The sequence below is a fragment of the Hibiscus syriacus genome, unplaced genomic scaffold (genome assembly GCF_006381635.1).
Source record: "Hibiscus syriacus cultivar Baekdansim isolate YM2019G1 unplaced genomic scaffold, ASM638163v2 tig00000340_pilon, whole genome shotgun sequence".
NCBI lineage: Eukaryota > Viridiplantae > Streptophyta > Magnoliopsida > Malvales > Malvaceae > Hibiscus > Hibiscus syriacus.
In genome coordinates this window covers 3,523,101-3,546,859 of record NW_024061783.1, presented here as the reverse complement: position 1 = coordinate 3,546,859, position 23,759 = coordinate 3,523,101, and the positions used below count along the sequence as shown (strand labels likewise).

The window sequence follows — 23,759 nt, the reverse complement described above, 5'->3', positions numbered from 1 at the left end:
CAAGGAAAATTACACATTTAATATTTCAATTATCACTTTTGTTTCGTTTTGGTCACTCAACTATTTTTCTAAAATCATACCTAACATCTAGTTTTAGTTTTATTTTGGTCTCTCACAATTAAAAAATTAACGCTAATGTTGTTGTGTCACTATAAGGTAATGTCACGTTATCATTGAAAAAAAATTTACATTTTAGCAGTTATGTTAATTTTTTAACGCTGAGTGATCAAGATATGATTTTAGAAAAAATAATTGGGTAACCGAAATGGAACAAAAGTAATATTTATGATACTAAGTGTGTAATTTTCCCAAAAATAATCATGTTCACTATTTGCATAATGGTAAATAAGAAGTTTGTATTATTGACAAGTAAAATGGTAAAGTCAATCTCTCGTGGACATGGGGTGCCCAAATAATATCTGTAGAAGTATCATGTAGTTTGTTTCCTCCTCTACTATTCAAATCCTTTGGAATGGGTCGCTCTAGAAGGAGTTCAAACCCACCCGGGATATTCGTCAAGGTTATCCCCTTTCGCCTTACCTTTTCATCATTTGTATTGAGAGACTTAGCTAAAGCATCCACTATGCTATGATATTGGCCTTTAGGAGCCGATGATTCTCTCTCGTGGGGGACCTTCGCTATCTCACCTCTTTTTTGCCGACGATTTAGTTCTTCTGAGAAAAGCTTCCTCCAATCAGGCTGATATGATAAAGGTGATCCTTGATCAGTTTAGTAGGTTTGATGGTCACAAGGTTAGCGCCATCAAGACAAGGGTTTTCTTTTCCTCTAATGTTATTGATGTTACTATTAATAATCTTTGCAGGCATATGGTTTCCAGTACACTAAAAACCTTGGTAAATACCTAGGCATACCCTTATTCCACAAGAGAGTGACAAAGAATGTCTTTCAGTTCATTATGGATAAAGTCAACAACAAACTTAGCAGTTGGACGGCTACCAAATTCTCTCTGGCCGGTTGGATCAAACTTGCCAAAGTCACCTTGTTAGCTATTATGTTTAATCTATTTTGATATAACAAATTAAGCTCAAAATGTTTTTGGACTTCATTGAATTTATTCAAAGCTTTCAAAAATAATTCAAAGTCCAGTAAACTATAATTTGAACACAAGAAAATTTTTCTGGCAAAGAAGTATTGATATTGTGCTTACAGTATCGATACCTCATTAACAGTATCGATATTGTTCTTGTAATATCAATACCAAAGGCAAGCAAAGTATCGATACCCATATGGTAGTACCGATACTACTAGAAGTTTTCAAAAGTGTTCAGATTTCATAATGCAATTTTGGTACCGATACTTAAAGGAGTATTGATACTACTTTGTACAGTAGTATTGATACCATGATCCTATTATCGATACTGGTGTGGCCCAACAGTCTTTAACGACTAGTTTTATTTAAAAAGTTATTAAGACAATACCGATACTCATATCTTGAGTACCAATACTCTTTGGTCTGGGCAATTTTATTTTGCAGCAATTAAGTCCCTAATGGCTAGAAACGGTCACAAACTTATTCTAATATATAGAAAAACAAGTTGAAGACACTTGAAGAATGTTACAACACTTATCCAAGCAATCCACATCAAGAGAAAATCTTTTTCATTCTTATTTTTCCTTTTCTCTTGTAAATAGAGTATTTTAGTGAGCTTAAATTGTAAACACTTACCTTGTAGAGGTTTTCTTGTTTGCACAATTCTTATCATTTGTTGAAAAATGGTTGGTTTTAGTTTAACCATTTAAAACTAGGGAATTTGTAACAGGTTGCTTTTGAGTCTAGAAAAAGAAAAAATAAATTAGTGAATTTGTTAGAAATTATTAGTTAGGAGATAAGGTAGTGGATGTACACTTCATTAAAAAAGTTGAACCACTATAAATATTTGTGTAAATTTTCTTATCATTTAATTCCCAAAGTTTTCAAAAAAAAAAACAAATTCACCTCATCTTGACTTTTTTTGGCTAATTTTATAAAACATTAAATCCTAACAATTGGTATCAGAGCTTGTATCATTTAAAGGTCTTACAACCTCTTAAGACGATCTTTGAAGAAACTCTATCAACTCCCGACTAAACCGAGAAGATGATTTTGACTTCCGACTCATACTACCTTAAGGACTTTCACTTCATCAAGAGGCATCCTTACTTCAATGGTGTCAATTACTCCTATTGGAATAATAGGATAAGTTTGTTCATTCAAGCGATCAATCTTGATGTTTGGGATGCAATCATCGACAGTTCTCTCGTTCCTCAAAGAAAATGGTCTAAGTGGACCAAGAAAGATAAAAAACTTGCCCAACACAACGCTAAAACCATGCACATTCTCTTTTATGCACTTGGGTCGGACTAATATAGTAGAGCATCTTCATGCTCTAATGTAAAGAATATTTGGGACAAGTTGGAGGTAACACATGAAAGAACAAGCTAAGTCAAGAAGTCCAAGATTGACATTCTCACTCTCAACTACGAGAACTTCAAGATGAAACCTGATGAAGACATAAAGAAAATGTCCAATCGGTCCACTTCAATCGTCAATGAGTTGAAGAACTTTGGGAATGTCTATCCCAATGAAGAAATAGTGAGAAAGATGTTTGCATCACTGCCAACATCTTGGGAGGGCAAAGCAACCGCCATCGAAGAAGCCAAGGATTTAGAGTTGTAGACCCTCGATGAGCTCATCGATTCTTTACTTACTCATGAGGTGATACTCCAAAAGAATAAGGAAAAAGAAGAAGAGAATAATAATAAGAAAAAGAAAGAAGTAGAAATCGCCTTCAAATCCACCAATGAGAGTAATCAAGACTCATGTGAAGAGGTGGATGAAGATGAAGAGATTGCCAAGCTCTTTAAAAGATTCAAACAATTCATGACTTTGAAAGAAGACAAGAAGCATGAATCGAGTAAAAAAAAATCTTCCATAGTATGTTTTGAGTGCCAAAAAATGGGGCATGTCAAATATGAATGTCCCTTCCTAAAGAAGAAGTGATAAAAAAAGACATTTTTGGCGGCTTGGAGTGATGAAAAAAACTCCAATGATGAAGATGAAGTTGCCAACCTATGTCTGATGGCTATCGAAGAAGATTCAATAGTAGCTTCTAACTCTAGTGATTTAAATTCTTATTCATTTAAAGAGTTACAAGATGTCTATGATGAATTGTGTTTGGAATTTGAGACCATGAATTCCAAATATAAGAAATTAATTTCAAAATTTAAAGTTGAAAATGATTTTCCTTTGAAAGCAAAATTAGATTTTTAAAAGCAAAATGCAATTTTGAAATATGATTTTGAGATTTCAAAAAATGAAATATTGATTTAAAAGTTAAGTTTGAATGTTTAACGAAAGAAAAAGAAATAATTTCTCAAAATAATTCATCATGTTTAAAAATGACAAAATGCTCACACTGTCATTTTTATGGTCACATGAAACATACTTGTCCTTTAACACTTAGAAAACATTTTAAAATTAGACAAACATTTGCACTAACAATCAAGAATCCAAAGCAATTTGGATAGCAAAATCCAAATGAATGTCTCTTGTAGGTGTGTGGGAGCAATGTTAACAAAAGTGAAGAAATTCAAATGCTCTAACCGCACAAGGAAACGAATGTGAAACCTCTAAATTTCATGTTTTTGTTTCTATATATTGGTTGCCTATTTTTTTTTATGCATGCATGACTTTTTAGCATAAATGATTAATTTTTCTCATGCTTGTTAAAATGTGTTATGGTGAACATTTTAAAGTTTCAATGATTTTAATTAAATTTTTAGTTCATCATAATGATATTTTTGTCAAATTTGTTTTCTAATGTTTTTTACAAAAATATGTTTTTTACAAAATTTTATTTTTGACCTTAAATTTAAATGTTTATGCATGTGTTTTTTGTTGTAATGATATTTCTCTAACAATTAATATCAAAATTTTCAAATGCATAACATTTTTAGAAAGCTTTATGCATATGAGCTTTAATGTCTCATGTTAATATTGCATAAAGTAGAATAGACTAATATTTATTGAATTTCATGTGTTACTAATATGTTTGTTTATCTTTGTTAAAATTCAATAGTTTTTTAGTGTCAAGTTTTTAGAGTCAAATTTTTTTTCCAGGAATGCTTTTGTTGAGGAGGAGTTTTGACTTCTCAAAAAGAGTTTATGTTAAAATTTTTACTTACTCTCCAGTGTTATTTTGAAATTATAAGTTTGAATTATTTGCGATATAACAAAAAGAGGGAGAAATATATGTTTGAAAAATTCAATTTCAAGAATGAAAAATGAGGAGCTTAAATATTTTTCAACATACTTCTCTTTTTCATTAATGTTTTATTAAGAAGTCTTGCCAATGTCATTTTTCAAATGTTTTGTTGTATCGAAAAGGGTAAAAAAAATTTGGACTTGATTGAATTTATTCAAAGCTTTCAAAAATAATTCAAAGTCCATTAAACAAGAATTTGAACACAAGAACATTTTTTTGGCAAAGAAGTATTGATATTGTGCTTACAATATCGATACCTCATTAATAGTACCGATATCGTTTTTGTAATATAGATACTAAAGGCAAGCAAAGTATCGACACCCAAATGATAGTACCGATAAGAAGTCTTCAAAAGTGTTCAGATTCCATAATGCAATTTTGGTATCGATACTCAAAGTAATATCGATACCATGACCCTAGTACCGATACTGATGTGGCCCAAAAGTCTTTAACATCTAGTTTTATTTAAAAAGTTATTAAGGCAGTACAAATACTCCTATCCTGAGTATCAATACTATATGGTCTGGGAAATTTTATTTTGCAGCAATTAAGTTCCCAAAGGCTAAAAACTGTCACAAACTTATTCCTATATATAAAAACAAGTTGAATACACTTGAAGAATGTTACAACACCTATCCAAGCAATCCACATCAAGAAAAAAACTGTTTCATTCTTATTTTCATTTTCTATTGTAAATAGAGTGTTTTAGTAAGCTTAAATTGTAAACACCAATATTGTAGATGTTTTCTTATTTACACGATTCTTGTCCTTTGTTGAAAAGGGGTTGTTCTAGTTTAGCCATTGAAAACTGGGAAATTTGTAAAATATTACTCTTGAGCATAGAAAACGAAATAACAAATTAGTGAATTTGTTAGAAATCATTAGTGAGGAGCTAAGGTAGTGGATATTAGAGGTGGTAATCAGGTCATTCGGATCGGGTTTGGATTGGGTCATTTCGGATTGGGTCATTTCAGATCGGGCTACATTTGGTTCAGATTCGGTTCAGATCAGATCGGATCTAGTTTAGGTCTATATAAATTTAGTTCGGTTAGGGTCAAAATTGGATCGATTAGTTTTCGGGTTGGGTCAAAATGTAATACCCCAAAAATTCATATAATGACCAAAATAAAAATTTTGAAAGTTTGATGGTCAAAGTAAAAAATTGGGAAAAGTTTGAGGAATTAAGTGATAATTTCCTAAAAGGAATGTTATTCCATTAATAGATAGTTTACTCTTGAGAGTGGAGTTTTATAGAAAACATATTTTTTGATTTAGAATTTTAGTAAAGAAAAATTAGAAAGGGTTAAAGCCGGTAAGGAATTAGAAATTAAGATCGAATTGGAATTTTACAAAAATTTGAAGGATGTTTTTAAATGGTTGGAAATATTATTTTAATATTTTAGATCAGAGAAATTTGGTTTGCAAATGTGCAATTTTTCAGATTTAACCGAAATAGTGGAATTTAGTGACTAAAACGCAATATTTGAAAAATTCATGGGAAATTTCTTAAATTAAAGTCAAATTAATACATATTTGACTTTGAAAGATGATAAGGATGAGGTGTCTTGATTTTATGGTGAATATGAAGATTCATTAAGGGTGATTTGGTCTTATCTCAATTAAATGAATATTTTATTCATTTATAGTGGAATTTATTGTAAAATAAGATGAAATGTACCTAACATTTCATCCAAATTGCTCATATTCTTCTCCAAGTTGTCGTGGGTTTCTTCAAAGGTGAGAGAAAGCTTCAATTCCATTTTTAAGCAATTTCATTTGGATTTTGAGTATGCCGTAAAATATAAATTTTTATACGCGAAAAACGCTATCATTTGGTACCAATATTGCATGATAATCTTGTTGGTATTTAAAGATCCCAAATTTTATAGTTTGTGTTCATATAAGGGATCATGAAATTAATGATGGATCTTGATGTTTGTGAGGTAGTAGATTCATATTCAAGCATGTATGATGATTAGAACATGTTTAATCTTTCTAAAAACTTGTTCTTTAAGTTTCGGCCATGGATTGTTTGAGTGAGAAAAATTATGGAAAATTATATATGGGTTGGAAATGATGAAGGAAGTATTCTACAAGTCTTAGAAAATTTAGGGACCATTTTATAACATTTGAAAAGTTGGGGGATCAATTCGACAATTTTGGAAAATTGATGGGTTGTTGTTTAAGTGTTATATAATTGGTGTAATATGCTGAAAATTGTTGTTTTGGAATTAAAATGAGTGTTAGAATGTGAAATTTGATTAGTTTGGGAAGTTTAGAAAGTTTGGTGATTTTAATGCAAATTTCAAATTTGTTTGGGAGTGTTTATTGTAATTATGTATTTGTATGGGTACTTGGTTGATAATACTTTCAATACTGGATTTTTTGTATTGAAATTTTAAAGTGATAAAATGGTGAACGACCATTTTATATAAATTGGAAAAGTTGGTTCCAATGTTAAAAGAAATTATTAAATATTGAGTATTTTGATAGAAAATGGGTTTCAAGTATATTATGGAGTTATTTTGGGATATGTTTATGTTAGTACAACACTAACATATATATCATTATGAATTTGTGATTTATACAGATCATGATTGATTTGCGATTAAAGCAAGTCAAGTAATAAAAAGGGTTTATTGGGGACAATAATGAGGCACATATTTTGAAAGACATAAAGTGTCAAGGTGAGTGCAATACATGCATGAAATTGTACATGGATGTTTTATATATCATCCGAAAGACTTGCGATAAGTCGACATTGTTTATATCAGCATGATATTATGTCATATTTTTATAAATTGACATGACATTGATATGTCAAGGTATGAAATTATAATGCATTGAATATGGAAAATGTGATATTTTACCATGAATGTTATTTTGGGTATAAAATGTCCAATGTTAAATTATGATAATATACTTTTCCATGGATGGATCAAATAAAATAGATTATATGCCCAAGTAAGTCATTGAGGGATAGGGTATAGTTGGCATCCCATAGAGTATAGCAGCTGCAGGTTTATAGTAGCACTATAGTGTATAAGGACACCAAGTGCAGGTTTATGTCCAGATTAGCGCTATAGCATAAGCTTAGTGTAGGTGGTGGGCACGACCTTATGTGTATTATCCGGATTAGCACTATGGCGTAAGCTTAGTGCATGTTTAGCACTATGGTGCAGGTATTTTAATACCCAGGGTCTTTAGGGTTTTATAATGGGTTATTGTCTATGGTTTTATAGATTATTGGTTAATAAATGGTAAGCATGAAATTAAGCTTACGAGCTTATGGAATAAATGGCAAGTATATTGGTAAGAAATTTTATACTCAGTTATATTATTTTGATCATGGTAAAATATTGGATATGTTGGTAACATGATTTTATGTCATTTGATTTTGACATTGATATTCATGCATGAATTGTATTGCACTGTTTATTGTTTTAAATTGTCTCAATAAGTATATGCTTAGCGTGTGATGATTTTCATGCATAGGTAAAAAGTCCGTAGTGGAATAAAGAGTTCAAAGTGACATCAAGCATCGAGGAGTATATTACAATATCAGTAAGACATCCTATGATGGAATTTGACTTAGATAGTGACATGTACTTATTAATGTTTTATTTGTTTTGTTGAACAAATTTAGAAACAAAATGGAAATTTATCAATCAAACATCCAACGTTAAAATTTTTCCAGAATGCTACAGAGGTATCGATACCCTGTTATAGTGTACCGATACCTTCATTGTTCACTATTCACTGTTCACGATACTATTCATAAAAAATCTTTTGAATTAAATTTGTTATAATGAAACATAATTTATATGATATGATATTTTTATAATATCAGTTACCATTTTAAGAAAATAATTTTTTAAATTACTTTTGAATTAGAAAATGGTTTTAGAAATTCGAGTGACATCTATAATCTGTATAGGTACAATTGTACGGATTATGGGTGTTACACAAAATTAGATCAGTTGGCTTTCGATTCAGGTTAATATCGAGTCGTTGGTTTCAAGTCAGTTCAATATCGGATCATTTGGTTTCAGTTCAGGTGAATTCAGATTTGTTTCGATTTGGGTCAACTTTTACATTTATGGTCAATTTGAGTTGCTTTTGATTCGAGTCAACCGTCGTCGTTCTTTGTCATCATAAGCGTCGGTGCTGCTATTTATTACTTATAATTCAAAAAATTTATGCGACAATATATTGTCAAATCCTAAATTTGTGGCTAAAAGTTTTAGTTTAAATCAATCAAATCAATAAATATTTAAAATTTAAAATTGAAGATCAAATTGAAATTTTTGAAATTATAAAAATAACTTTATAAATCCTAATAGATTTTAGGATTGATTATAATATTAGCCCTCAACAATTTTTTACTTTTACTATAACCGATTATCTAGACATTTATCACATTTAAAAATATATATTTTATTTTAATTTTATTTTTATATTATTTTATCATTAGATATTTATCACATTTACTATAACGAATGTAAGTTTTTCATTATTTCTTTTTCTTTTTCTTTCTTATAATAAAATTATTTAATTATATTATCTTCTTGAATTACTAGTTTATCACATATGTTTGTTTTAAATTGAAATTTACTTTGTGTTGAGTTGATCGGTTGACGAATATGGCCATGAGGGGGGTTGAATTGGCAATTAAAATTTTGGTGGAAGCTTTTGTAGAAAATTGAAAGAAATTTGCACATCGATTTAGAGTGGTTCGACTTTCTCAACCAAAATCTACGTCCACTACCTTAGCTATCTACACTAAGGATTTTCCACAAATTCACTAATTTGTCTTTCTTTTGAGGACAAAGAGTAACCTTACAAACCCTCAAGAATTATACCCTAAATTCTTGAGAACACTCTATCCCAAAGAGAACAATACAAATTTGCAAACTTACAAGGAAATCCTCACAAGGTAGATTGTTTGCACAATTCTAGAACAAAGAAAAGAACACTCAAAAATTGAATACAATTGAGCACAATAAGTGTTCTTGAAAGCAAATGAATATTGAATGAAAAATAGGCTTGAAATGCTCAAACTTGAGGTTTGATGCTTTCTCTTTTATTCTCTCTTGATTCTAGTTGCTTGATGTTTCTTGTTATTGATCAATGGCTTCTAAGCTTGCTTAAATACACCTTGAATCACTTCTGAACGTTGGGGATGATTAGTGGAGTCAATATAGCCGTTTAAGTGTGAAAACAATTAATTAAAAACAATTGGGAGCGTCAGTGCATCGATGCATACCCATGGTGCATCGGTGCATCAGTGTAAAATTCAAATATTTTGACCGTTGGACCCTTAGTGCATCGGTGCACTAAGAGTGCATCGATGCATCAAGTGCATTCGATGTTTCAAAATAGCCAGAGTGCATCGATGCATGGCTGGTGCATCGATGCATCAAATGCATTCGATGTTTTCATAAAATCCTCAGTGCATCGGTGCATGGTATGTGCATCAATGCATGAAATGCATTTGATGTTCAATTTAATTCATGGTGCATCGATGCATGGATTGGTGCATCGGTGCATCACTCTGAAAAATTGATTTTAGGCTTGATTTTTGGTTCAAAATACTTTGTGAAAATTGTTTCAAAAATATATTAAGTATAAAACACAATTTTACACATTTAGTAAGGTTTGAAATTGATCTTAAAAGACTTGGAATAATAATTTGATATTCGATTAATTGAATCGAATATATTTAGAAAATCATTTGTAAAATCTTAAAATTTATTTAAACTAATTTGTTATATCGAAATACAAAAATGTTTTCAACAATCTCCCCCTTTTTTGATATAACAAAACATTTGTGTTATTTTAAGATTTTCTAAAAATTTGAAATCAAATTCAATTTAGAAAAATTACTCCCCCTTACTATAACACTTCTCCCTTTTAAAACATTTTAACACTTAACATTTCTCCCCTTTTTGTTAAATCAAAAAGACTTAAAATCGATTTGAACAAGGTTTGAAAACCATAGCCAATTGATTAAATATCTATATATATATATAGGTTAAGCTTCTAAGATCACAATCAAAAAGAGAGTTAGCCATTAGTTTCATAATCAATATTCATAATAAAAATGTGAAATGGTAAATTGGTCATATTGCAACTAAAAAATAAATGATGCATATGTTGTAATAAACCAAAATATATATAAAATATCAAACAGTCATCCAACGATCAAAAAAAGTTAATCCAAAATGTTTTAACAATTCAACTTCAACCCAAAAACAATGAAAGATAAGTCTATTCATCCATTGAAAGATCGGGAGGAGGAGGAGGGTAACGAGCTCTCATCTCAAGCGAGAGTGCATCCAAACGATCATTCATATCTTGTTGTCGAGCTCCCAAGGTAGAGAGCTGGACTCAATGAATGTGAAGCGTGAATCCATGGACGCATACCGTAAATCAAATGTCTCCAAAAACGAACGAAAATACGGAGGCATTTGTTCTTCTTGTGGAGCTGGTTCCGGTGTAGGCTCGTCATCAGGGACGTGGTCATCAATGTCTTGCATAAGTTGTTGAAATTCAGGATCATCGTCATCAGCCGGAGCTGGAGGAGGAGGAGCACGAGAGGAGCTAGGAGCAGCTCGTGAGGAACTAGCTCCCGGAGTTTGCTTTCCGGGTCTAAAAACCCATTGACCGGTAACCTCGTCTTGTTTCCAATCCTCTTTCTTCAAGGTTGTGAGATTGATATGATTTTGAAGTGGGATAGGATTGTCAATAGAAACGTCTAGACCAAGTTTGATAAAGAGGTTACTAAGAAGACATCCATAAATCAATGTTTCAATATGTTTTGAAGGAACAATGTTTATGATGTCCACTAGTTGACTGAATATAATGTGGGGCATATTTATTTTAATTTTATTTTTAAGACAATACATCCACCATAAATCCCTAGCACGAAGTGTGGAGTACCTACCTCCGGATGGTCTAAACCACCAAGAGATCATCAAATGGAGAAAACAATCGTGATGAGATCGTAGAGTACTAACACTTAAGTTTGGAACATAGGGATATTCCACATTTTCATTTTCATTATATACACCATTATCATCTAATCCAAATCGGAAAACTATAGTCTCGGGGTCAATATTAATATATTGGCCTAAAAGATAGGATCTAATGGCTATAGTTCCACATTGAGTTACATTTTGAATACACACCTCATTGGAATAGAAAATGCGGACAAATTATTGATAGACGATAGGTTTAAGCTTAAACAATTTATCAAGCTTCCAAGCTTTAAGAATCGGAAGGTATTCGAAATCAATGTCAACCATAGCTTGAAGCGAAGGAATACATTCTTCACGGATTCTATAAGTTTGGAAAGAGTTTCTGTACCTAGAGTACAATTTGTCTCTACGACGCTCAGGCATGTTAAAACAAGATCCTAATAGAGATGAAGGTGGAGGAGGAACAAGATTAGGAGGTTGAGGAATGAGAGGACGGTTTTGGTTTGACCGACTCGAAGATGACCTAGGTCGTTTAGGATTTGACATGATTAAAGGAAATCGGAATAAGGAATATCACCTGCAATTTGAAACACATGTATGCATAATCAATCCCAAAACTCAAATGAGTCCTCAATAATTCAAGGTTCTCTAAACCATATCCTAATGGGCATGTTTTGAAACTTTTTAATAATATCATAATATAGTTTTCATGAAAACAACACAATTAAATCAAAAATATTACTAATTTTCGATTTTTTTTAAATTTTGAAATTCAAAGAAAAATCTTGAAAAATTGTTTGTTTTTGACGAAATTGGTAGTAAAATCTAGTTTAGAACCAACAAACAATCAATGTCCGATATAATGTTCATCCTAGAACTAATCAAAACTAGTTCTAAAATAAAAAATCAATAAAATAGAGTTTTTTTTAAATATTACCTTGAAAATTCGGATTGAGAGGGATGAGGAGTTGTTTTGCACGATTTAATGATATAAGCAGGTTTGAAAGTTGAAGAACTTGAAGATTCCGACTAAAAATCGTTGATTTTGAGCAAGAATGGAGATTTTTAGAGTGGGAGGGGCGAATGGCTAGAGATGATAGTTTTTAGGGTTTGAGATAAATAAGCTTTTAAATCCCCAAAACCCGATGGATGCATCGATGCATGACCATGTGCATCGATGCACATTCAAGGCGTGCATCGATGCATCAACATGATGAATCGATGCACATTCAAAGGGATGCATCGATGCACTGTTAAGTGAATCGATGCACTAAGCACAGAAATGACAAAAATCCATTTTAAAATACTCAAAATGCTAAATTAATTTTCTCTAGTGGTATTGGCAACTCATATATTGAAAATTAATCACGTTCAAACAATCAAATTAATCTTTAAACTATATTTGAACATAAAATTAATTTTCATCAAGAATCATAGACCCCCCCTAACTAATAGCAATGAATGCAATCAAAAATTAAGCAATTTTCATTTAGTCTTAAAAGTGCTAAAATTATTTTAAACACTAAGTGAAGATAGGTTGGTCAAACCTAATTCTCTCCTAAGTGTCCAAAATATTTCCTTGTCTAAAGGTTTTGTAAAGATATTCGCTAATTGGTGCAAAGTATCAACAAATTCTAGAACTACATCTTCCTTAGTGATATGGTCTCTAATGAAGTGATGTCTTATTTCAATGTGCTTAGTTCTAGAGTGTTGGATGGAATTTTTAGTGAGACAAATAGCACTAGTATTGTCACACTTGATAGGAATGGTACCTACTTCAATTCCATAATCAAAAAGTTGTTGTTTCACCCATAAAACTTGTGCACAACAACTACCAGCTGAAATGTATTCGACTTCAGTGGTAGATAATGCAACACAGTTTTGTTTCTTTGAAAACCAAGAAATTAGCATATTTCCAAGGAATTGGCAAGTTCCTGAGGTGTTTTTCCTATCTAATTTGCATCTTCCATAATCCGCATCATAAAAGGCATGCAAGCTAAAGCTAGAGTCTCTAGGATACCAAAGTCCTAAACTAGGAGTGTCCTTAAGGTATCTAAAGATTCTCTTAACAGCTAGTAAATGTGATTTCTTAGGGCATGATTGAAATCTAGCACATAAGCAAACACTAAACATAATGTCAGGTCTACTTGCAGTTAGATAAAGTAAAGATCCAATCATTGACCTATATAATTTAACATCTACATATTTACCTCCTTCATCCAAGTCAAGCTTTGTAGAAGAGCTCATTGGAGTGTCATGAAGTTTCCCATTTTCCAGTCCAAACTTCTTGAGCATATCTTTGACGTACTTAGCTTGATTGATGAAGATGCCATCTTTTCTTTGCTTGATTTGGAGTCCCAAAAAAATGAGAGCTCCCCCATCATGCTCATTTCAAATTCGCTTTGCATTAGCATAAAAATTATTGGCAAAGAATATCATTAGTAGAACCAAATATTATATTATCAACATAAATTTGAACTACTAATAAATCTTTACCTTTATGCTTTAAAAATAATGTAGTGTCAACCTTCCCTTTTAAAAAACATTTTTCAATTAAAAAATTTGACAGTCTTTCATACCAAGCTCTAGGAGCTTGTTTTAAACCATAAAGCACTTTTGTCAACTTAAGAACATGATCTGGAAATTTTGAATCTTCAAAACCTGGAGGTTGTTCCACATACACTTCTTCCTTTATAAAACCATTTAAAAATGCACTTTTAACATCCATTTGATCTAATTTAAATTCATGAAAACATGCAAATGCTAATAACATTCTAATTGATTCCATCCTAGCTACGGGAGCGTATGTTTCATCATAGTCTATGCCCTCTTCTTGAGTATACCCTTGAGCAACAAGTCTAGCCTTGTTTCTCACTATATTACCACTCTCATCAAGCTTATTCCTAAATATCCATCTAGTACCTACAGTAGATTTATTATTAAGCCTTTCAACTAATGTCCATACTTTACTTCTCTCAAATTGATTTATTCTTCTTGCATAGCCATAATCCAATGTTCATCTTTTGATGTTTCTTTAATATTCTTAGGCTCTATGCATGAAATAAATGCAACATAATTACAAATATTTCTAAGAGAAGATTGAGTTGTTACCCCTTTGGATGGATCACCTATAATCTCACCATCCTTGACATAGTTGTACTCTCTTGGATAAGATACTTCCCTTTCTTCAATGGTTGGATTCTCAAGAGGATCATGAGTTGCCTCATCTTTGGTTTCTTCCTTTGATGATGGTTCTTCAACGTCATGTCTAACTTTATTTGTATTTATAATACCTACATCATCATTCATACAAGAATCCTTCCTCGGAAGGGGATTATCATCGAAAACAACATGTATAGACTCTTCTACAACTAAAGTTCTTTTATTAAATACTCGATAAGCTTTAGAATTTAAGGAATAACCCAGAAAAATTCCTTCATCACTTTTAGCATCAAATTTGCCAAGGTTTTCTTTACTGTTATTTAAAACAAAACATTTACATCCAAAAGGATGAAAATAGCTAATGTTAGGCTTTTTATTTTTGAAAATTTCATATGGAGTTTTCTTTAAAATTGGCCTAATCATTACTCGATTTAAAACATAACAAGCGGTAATTGTGGCTTCCGCCCAAAAATATTTTGGCAAATTATTTTCACAAAGCATGGTTCTAACCATTTCTTCTAAAGTTCGATTTTTCCTCTCAACAACTCCATTTTTTTAGGGGTTCTAGGTGCTGAAAAATTATGGCTAATACCATTAGAATTACAAAACTCATTAAATCCAAGATTTTCAAATTCAGTGCCATGATCACTTCTAACACTAGTGATAGAGTAACCTTTTTCGTTTTGGATTAGTTTTGAAAATGTGATGAAATTTTCTAATGCTTCATCTTTAGTACTTAAGAATAGAACCCAAGTATATCTAGAATAGTCATCTACCAAGACAAATGCATATTGTTTTCCACCCAAGCTAGTAGTCCTAGTTGGCCCAAAAAGATCTATATGGATCAATTGTAATACTCTACTAGTTGATACGTCATTAATGGATTTAAAAGAAACTCGTTTTTGTTTTCCTTTAGCACAAGCATCACAGATTTTATCATTATCAAATTTAAGTTTAGTCAACCCTCGAACTAAATCACCTTGAATTAGCCATTGTAAAACACTCATACTAGCATGTCCTAGTCTCCTATGCCATAACCAACTATCATGTTCATCCTTAGCAACTAGGCACAAATTAGTCATATCAATAGAATCTAAATGCACCATGTATATGTTTCCTATTCTATGACCAACAAGCATAATCTGATTAGATGCAATGTTAATGACTTTACAACCATTAATATCAAACATGAAATTGAATCCCATATCACAAAATTGACTAATACTCAATAGATTATGCTTTAATCCATTCACATATAAAACATTCTTAATTTGTATGGAAGAGGTATTACCAATAGTACTAATACCTTCAATGTGACCTTTTGAATCATCACCAAAAGTCACTTCTCCTCTATTTTTGGCGTTAAACTCACTGAATCGGGTTTTGTCTCCGGTCATGTGTCTTGAGCATCCACTATCAAGGTACCATGAATTTGGATTTGTTTCCCATGCCTTGTAGCAATGCTCCTTTTCCTACAAACATAGATTAATTTCTAATTTTTGGAACCCAAATTCTTTTGGGTCCATATTCATTAGTTTCCAAAACCTAGTCCCCTTAGGTATTATTTGTGTAGGATATCCTTATCTTTAGTAGTAATGAGCTCTTTAGGAACCCATATACTTCTAACGATTTTTCCATTAGAGGTTCTTTGGGGACCTCTATGATTGTAGTTTTTAAAACTTTTTCTAACAAAGTTGGATTTTGAATTTTCTCCATTTTCAAAACGTTTTGTTCCAACTTTATCAAAAGAAGTTTTAAGATCATCATTGACCTTAAAAAGTAAATTTTGCAAATCCAAATTTTTCTTTTCAAACTCTTCTAGTTTGATTTGCAAATCTTTGATTTTACTTTCAAGATCGTTGTTGGTTTTGGATATGAGTTTATTTTCATTTTTCAATTTTGAAACATCATTTTTATATTTTAAAAACAATTTCTCATAATCCGAAGTCAACCCATTATATTCCTCTAATAACTCATCATAGGATAAATCATCAAAATCAGATGAGTTAGAGGTTACCTTAGAATCTTCCCCGAATGCCATCAAGCACAAGTTTGCTACTTCTTGTTCCTCTTCATCGGAACCTTCTTCATCACTCCATGTAGCCACATGAGCCTTGTGCTTATTCTTTGATTGACCCTTTCTCTTCAATTGTGGGCAATCATATTTGACATGCCCCGGCGTTTTGCATTCATAGCAAATGATCGGATCCTTCTCTTTTAGTTCATTTTTGAGGCCTTCATTTCATTTGAATTTTCTTCCTCGGTAAGGTCTCATCATTTTTTTGAACCGTTTGGCAAACAATTCTATTTCCTCGTCATCGTCATCGTCATCTTCATCCGAATCACTCTCATTTTTTGTGGATTTGAGAGCAACTCCAATGTTTTTCTTCTTCTCCTTCTCCTTTGGTGTCTCTTCAATCTTATCAAGGTTCACCTCATCTTCAAGCATCATTTCATGAGTGAGGAGTGAACCGATTATCTCTTCAAGAGTTAAGGACTTTAGATCCTTAGACTCGATGATTGTCGTTTTCTTTTATTGCCACGATTTTAGGAGGGAGTAGACTAACTTCCTCACAAGTTTTTCATTTGAAATGATCTCTCCATATGATTTGAGACCATTGACAATCGTTGAGAATCTATTCGTCATAGCTTTGATATCTTCATTTGGTTTCATCATGAAATTTTCATAGCTATGCGTTAGAATACTAATTTTAGATTTCTTTACCTCATCGGTACCTTCATGAGTGACTTGAAGTTTGTCCCATATTTCTTTGGCGGTTGTACAAGATGAAACTCTTCCGTATTCATCTGGTCCAAGAGCAAAAAATATGATATGGATGGCTTTGGAGTTGAGTTGGAACATTTTTGTCTCTCCTTCACTCCATAATCTTGGATGAGTGAGAGGCTTGAAGTATCATTCTTCTACGACATTCCATGCTCCCATGTCACTTGCTTGAATGAAGTACATCATCCTATTTTTCCAATAGGCATAATTAGCCCCATTAAAGAAATGAGGCTTGTTTACGGGCATCGAATCGAGAACGGAGTCGAAGTTTGAAGTAGAGGCCATTGATGAATTTGATTATCGATGTAACTCTTCCCGAATCGACTCAAGAGGAGATTAAACCTTCAAATGAGTTAGGCTCAGATACCAATTGTTGAGTTGATCTATTGACGAATATGGCCAAGAGAGGGTGAATTGGCAATTAAAATTTTGGTAGAAGTTTTTGCAGAAAATTGAAAGAAATTTGCACTGCGATTTAGAGTGGTTCGACTTTCTCAACCAAAGTCTATGTCCATTACCTTAGCTATCCACACTAAGGATTTTCCATAAATTCACTAATTTTTCTTTCTTTTGAGGACAAAGAGTAACCTTATAAGCCCTCAAGAATTATACCCCAAATTCTTGAGAACACTCTCTCCCAAAGAGAACAATACAAATTTGCAAACTTACAAGGAAATCCTCACAAGGTAGATTGTTTGTACAATTCTAGAACAAAGAAAGGAACACTCAAAAATTGAATACAATTTAGCACAATAAGTGTTCTTGAAAGCAAAATGAATATTGAATGAAAAATAGGCTTGAAATGCTCAAACTTGAGGTTTGATGTTTTCTCTTTGATTCTCTCTTGATTCTAGTTGCTTGATGTTTCTTGTTATTGATCAATGGCTTCTAAGCTTGCTTAAATACACCTTGAATCACTTCTGAACATTGGTGATGATTAGTGGAGTCAATATAGCCGTTTAAGTGTGAAAACAATTAATTAAAAACAATTGGGAGCGTCAGTGCTTTGATGCATACCCATGGTGCATCGGTGCATCAATGTAAAATTCAAATATTTTGATCGTTGGATCCTTAGTGCATTGGTGCACTAAGAGTGCATCGATGCATCAAGTGCATTCGATGTTTCAAAATAGCCAGAGTGCATCGATGCATGGCTGGTGCATCGATGCATCAAATGCATTCGATGTTTTCATAAAATCCTCAGTGCATCGGTGCATGGTATGTGCATCGATGCATGAAATGCATTCGATGTTCAATTTAATTCATGGTGCATCGATGCATGGATTGGTGCATCTGTGCATCACTCTGAAAAATTGATTTTAGGCTTGATTTTTGGTTCAAAATACTTTGTGAAAATTGTTTCAAAAATATATTAAGTATAAAACACAATTTTACACATTTAGTAAGGTTTGAAATTGATCTTAAAAGACTTGGAGTAATAATTTGATATTTGATTAATTGAACCAAATATATTTAGAAAATCATTTGTAAAATCTTAAAATTTATTTAAACTAATTTGTTATATCGAAATACAAAAATGTTTTCAACACATTGCTTAATTTCCTCTTTCACTAATAATTTAAATAAATTAATAATTGTTTTGTTGTTTTTTATGCAGCTACGAAAGATGATGAGTTTTTTGGCTTTAATATGGATTGAACTACAACAAAGTTTAATAGTTGATGCATATGTTACTTGTGTTTATTAATATTATAAGATTTAATATGGTTGAATACTTCAGTTTAATTTTGTGAGACAATTTTTTTAAGTTTTAAGAAATTATTTTAAAAAATATATAACTGTGTTTAACATACAAGAATAATTGAGTGTTAATATTTGACTTGGTTTATATTTTCATATCAGTTTTGAAAGAGAGCTCTTTATTTAACACTTATATTTAAAATTTATTTTCTATTAAAGTTAACTATAGTTAATCGTCTAAATAATGTGAATAAAAGTTATCACATAAATTAGAATTTTTGTTTGAGTAATTTTAATTTATAATCATTCATATCAAATAATATTTTGAAATAATTTAGAAGTTATTGCATCATATATAAAAATAATTTTTTAACTAAAGAAAAATTATATTAAACCATTAAATTATTACTAGAAGTATTATCATTTGATCTCATGTGATGATTACTAGTAGTATAAAATAAAATGAGAATAAATATTCAATCATTTTACCATTTTCAATGCCAAAAGTAGATGATGATGATGATGATGATGATGATGATGATGATGATGATGATGATGATGATGATGATGATGATGATGATGATGATGATGATGATGATGATAATATAAATAAATGATTCATTTACTTAGAATCAATGATCAGGTTAAAATCGGGGCGAAGTTCGGTTCGATTTGGATATGGATAAATCATATTCGGGTTACTTTTGATTCGGGTTATTTTCGGTTATGGTTATTTCAGTTTGAGTTACTTTCGGTTCGGGTTGATTTTGATTCAGTTTGCTTTCGGTCCACCTAAAATTCGGGTCGATTTCGATTTGATTCAGTTTATTTAGGGTCTCGGATCAATTTTAGATCATTATGTTCAGGTCTATATTGATTCTCGGATTGAGTAAATCAGTTAGGATAATCGGGTACGAGTCAAATTTATCAGGTCTAGTAGATGTAAACTTCATTAAAAAAATTGAATTACTATAAATTTTTATACAAATTTTCCTATCTTTTCTCCTCAATTCCCGAAGTTTTCAAAAATTCAATTCACCCCTCTTGATTTTTTTTTTTGATTTTATAGTCTAAAATCCTAACCTTTTCTAAATGACTTTATGCAAACGGTGGCAATTCCACGTGGCATATGTGACAACATTGAGCAAATGGCCCGTCATTTTATTTGGGGTGAAAAGCATAATATGACACTTGCCAAGTGGAAACAATGTTGTCAACGGTAATTAAGTGGTGGTTTGGGTATCCGGTCGATCCGTACCCAAAACGATGCTTACCTCACTAAGATGAGATATTTTTTTTTAATTAAACAGGATGCTCTCTGGGTTCAGGTGCTTCGATCGAAATATGAAGTTAGGGATCAACGTCCGACACACATCACCACTATCAGTTCCTATGTCTAGAAGTCCCTTGGTCGGATTTGGAACTTCATTTGGGATAATGTCTGATGGTTCCTGAGAGATGGTAGGAAAACGCACTTTTGGACCGACTCTTGGATACCTGGCACTAAACCCTTGGTGGAGACCCTTTCACCGAATGTGTCTTTTGATGAGAGTGCCACTATGCGAGACTATATTTCCTCTTATGGGAGCTGGAACTTTCAACGCATGAAACACCTCCTTGATGATATTACCATCCAGAGGATCATGGCGGTTCCTCCTCCTCGTGACTCGGCGGGTGAAGATATGCCTACATGGTGTTTGGGCTTCATATCGGAAGTTATTCGCTCGGCCGTCTCCTTGGCGAAAGTGTTGCGAAACCGTGCTGCCATGAAGTCCTGTAAAACTGTCCATAGACACATAAAGCAATGGGCCTCCCTCCGGTGTCTTGAAGGTGAACACAGATGGTGCTGTCAATCCTGACTCTACGACAGCTGTCAGTGGTGGCGTTCTTCGAGACAACGAAGGCAGATGGGATCTTGTTTGAGGTGATAGTATTGCTTGAAATAAATTTAAGGGATCTTGTAGCATTGTTTGCATATAAAAGATTAGGTTCATTAATTTCACTTCATGATAACCTAGCTAATAAATATGCTTTGGTGATGTTTAGTTTTTTTGTTTTTTGTTTTTGTTTTTGGATAATTCTTATTTTATTACCCAATGCAAAATTAAAGATACAACCAATCAATAACAAATAATCAAAACAACCAACTCAAAATGATTGGTTATACTATACCCCAAACGCTACAAAGCCGTAAGTTAGTACTATCAAGTCTATTAATATTAGTTCCCCTAAGACGGATTCCAGTAACTTCTTTAACCTCCTTTAGCAGGCAGGCGGTCGTTCTACTCCTTCCTTGAAAATTTCTCTGATTTCTTTCCTGCCACAAAGTGTAAATAACAACAGTCCATGAAATTTTCAGAATGGTGCTGAGCAAAGACTTCCCTTTCCATAATGAACAAGCCTTTATGACCATTTCATCCCATGATAAGAAAATGGTATTCACCCTATTAAGTTTCAGAATTGAATTCCAGAGTTCCACTGCCATTGTACATTGTGAAAAGAGATGGTCTCTTGATTCATAAGAGGTACTGCAATTAACGCAAATACTGTCGGTGGTAATTCCCATTTTAAGAAGTATGTCTCTTATAGGCAATTTGTTGAGCAGAGCCATCCAAGCAATTAAGATGAACTTAGGAATGGGAACCAAATGAGTTTGTGCCATATAACAGTCTGCCCTTTGCAACGAATCAAGTCCCAAATTTCATTAGCTTGCGGAGAACCGGTGGAAAGGAATGGAAGAGCTTCAACTCTTGATTTTAAGATCCTGTTGATGGTCCAACTTAAGTTAGTTGCTGCTTGATAGTGCCAAAAATCCTGCTCCTTAAAGACATATGCCTTAAGCCACGCTACCCACAGGGATCCGTCTCCTGCTAATATTTTCCGGATGAGGATAATGAGACAAGCTTTGTTCCAAGTTTTAATGTTCTTCAATCCGAGGCCACCTTCTGATTTGGAAATACAAATTTTATCCCAACTCACACGAGCACCAGCAGCAGATTTATCTGCTCCTTTCCAGAAGTACCTGGAGCAAATCTGATCCACTTTTTTAAGAATGGAAGCTGGTAGAACAAGTTGTCTGCACCAGTAGCTGCTGACATTGAATAAGACTGATCTGATGAGCTCTAATCGGCCTGCATAACTGAGATTTCTGTTAGACCAGTGATGAAGTTTGAGCTTGATATTGTCGATTAAAGCTTGGCAATCCTTTTCAGTAAGTTTACGGGTGACAAGAGGAATACCAAGATAATGAACAGGGAGATTTCCAATTTTAAACCCTGTAATAATTTTTAAATTCTCCATGATTCTTGGATGAATCCCCGCAGCAAAAATCTCACATTTGGCAGGATTCAGCTTGAGCCCAAAGACATCATAGAATTGGTCAAGAGTAGTGAGAACACCAACAACATAGTCAACATTACCTTTGCAAAAGATCAATAAATCGTCAGCAAACGAGAGATGAGTAAGACCAATTTTCCTACACTTTAGATGGAAGCCAAGCATTCCTCTTTCGGCAACTAAATTTAGCATTATGGATAAAATATTCATTGCAAGAACAAAAAGGTAGGGGGATAAAGGGTCTCTCTGCCTTAGGCCTCTAACTCCTTTAAAATAGCCGATTAAGGTACCATTAAAAGAAATGGAGTACCTTGCTCCTGTGAAACAAGCTTCGATCCAAGCATTGAAAGCAATAGGGAGATTGAGAGCTTTAAGAATTTGAATGATGAATCCCCAGTGAATGGAATCAAAAGCTTTATGAAGGTCGATCTTCAGAGCGCATCTCGGGGAAATGGATTTCCTTGCATAGCCTTTAACCATCTCCTGTGCAAGGAGGGTATTATCTATAATGCTCCTTCCTCTGATGAAAGTTGTTTGATTCAAAGTAATAATCTCTGGGAGAACATCAGTCAATCTTCTAACGATGATTTTGGTAATGATTTTGTTGATAACAGAACAACAAGAGATAGGCCGATAGTCTTTAACTGCACTCGGATTTGGAACTTTAGGAACAAGAGCAATAATAGTAGAGTTAAAAGCATGGTGAATTTTAGCATTGAGAAATAAGAATTTAATAGCAGCTACAACATCCTCACCCACTATATTCCAAGAGTTCTTGAAGAAGAAAGGGGCGAAACCGTCGGGTCCAGAAGCTTTATCATTACCTTGGCAGAAAACTGCTTTCTGGATTTTTTCTCGAGTAATATCCTTAACAAGGCTAGAAGAAGCTTCATATGTCAATGAATAGTTGAAAAGGTCTTTGAGAAGAATAGGATCGATATCTTTGACTAGGTTGTCAGTTGTTCTAATCAGATTGGAAAAGAATGAGATTACTTCTTTTGACATTGTTTCAAAGGACTCCAATCTATTGCCTTGATCATCCACAAGAACTCGGACAGTATCCCTTTTGTTTTTAAAAGAAATCATCGAATAGAAAAATCTGGAATTTTTATCTCCATCTTTAATCAACTGCACTTTTGCCTTTTGCTTAAGGAACGCAACTTCAGAATCTTCCAAAGTATTCAGCTCTTTTTGTAATAATAGTTCCTTATCGATTGTGTCATGTCCCTTTAAAGTGAGTAGTTGTTGATGTTCCAACTCTATTCTTTTAAGCTTGATTCGATCAGAGAGATTGCTATAATTTTCCTTATTAGAACACTTAAGACATACTTTGAGTCTTTTAAGTTTAGTAAGGAGAATTTGCATAGGATCGCCATGAGCAGGTTGGGACCATGAATGACTTACTACATTTATGAAGCTTGGATGAGTAGCCCAAAAATTGAAGAATTTGAACGGCTTTGGCCTATTAGCAGGAACTTCTTTGACTAGCCATGTTAGAGACATGCAATGGTCTGAGACTCCTGGTGCCAT

The 23,759-nt window shown here is 32.8% G+C and overlaps 1 protein-coding gene across 1 annotated transcript; it reads right to left on the bottom strand.

Moving 5' to 3' along the window:
• Positions 1 to 21,512: 21,512 nt before the first annotated feature.
• Positions 21,513 to 23,759, bottom strand: LOC120190725. The gene has a single exon (XM_039193798.1). The coding sequence runs from the start codon at positions 23,757 to 23,759 to the stop codon at positions 21,513 to 21,515; it is 2,247 nt and encodes a 748-aa protein (XP_039049729.1).

Excerpts from the sequence above, each read along its gene's own strand:
- LOC120190725 (XM_039193798.1), bottom strand. The coding sequence starts at position 23,759 with ATGGCACCAGGAGTCTCAGACCATTGCATGTCTCTAACATGGCTAGTC.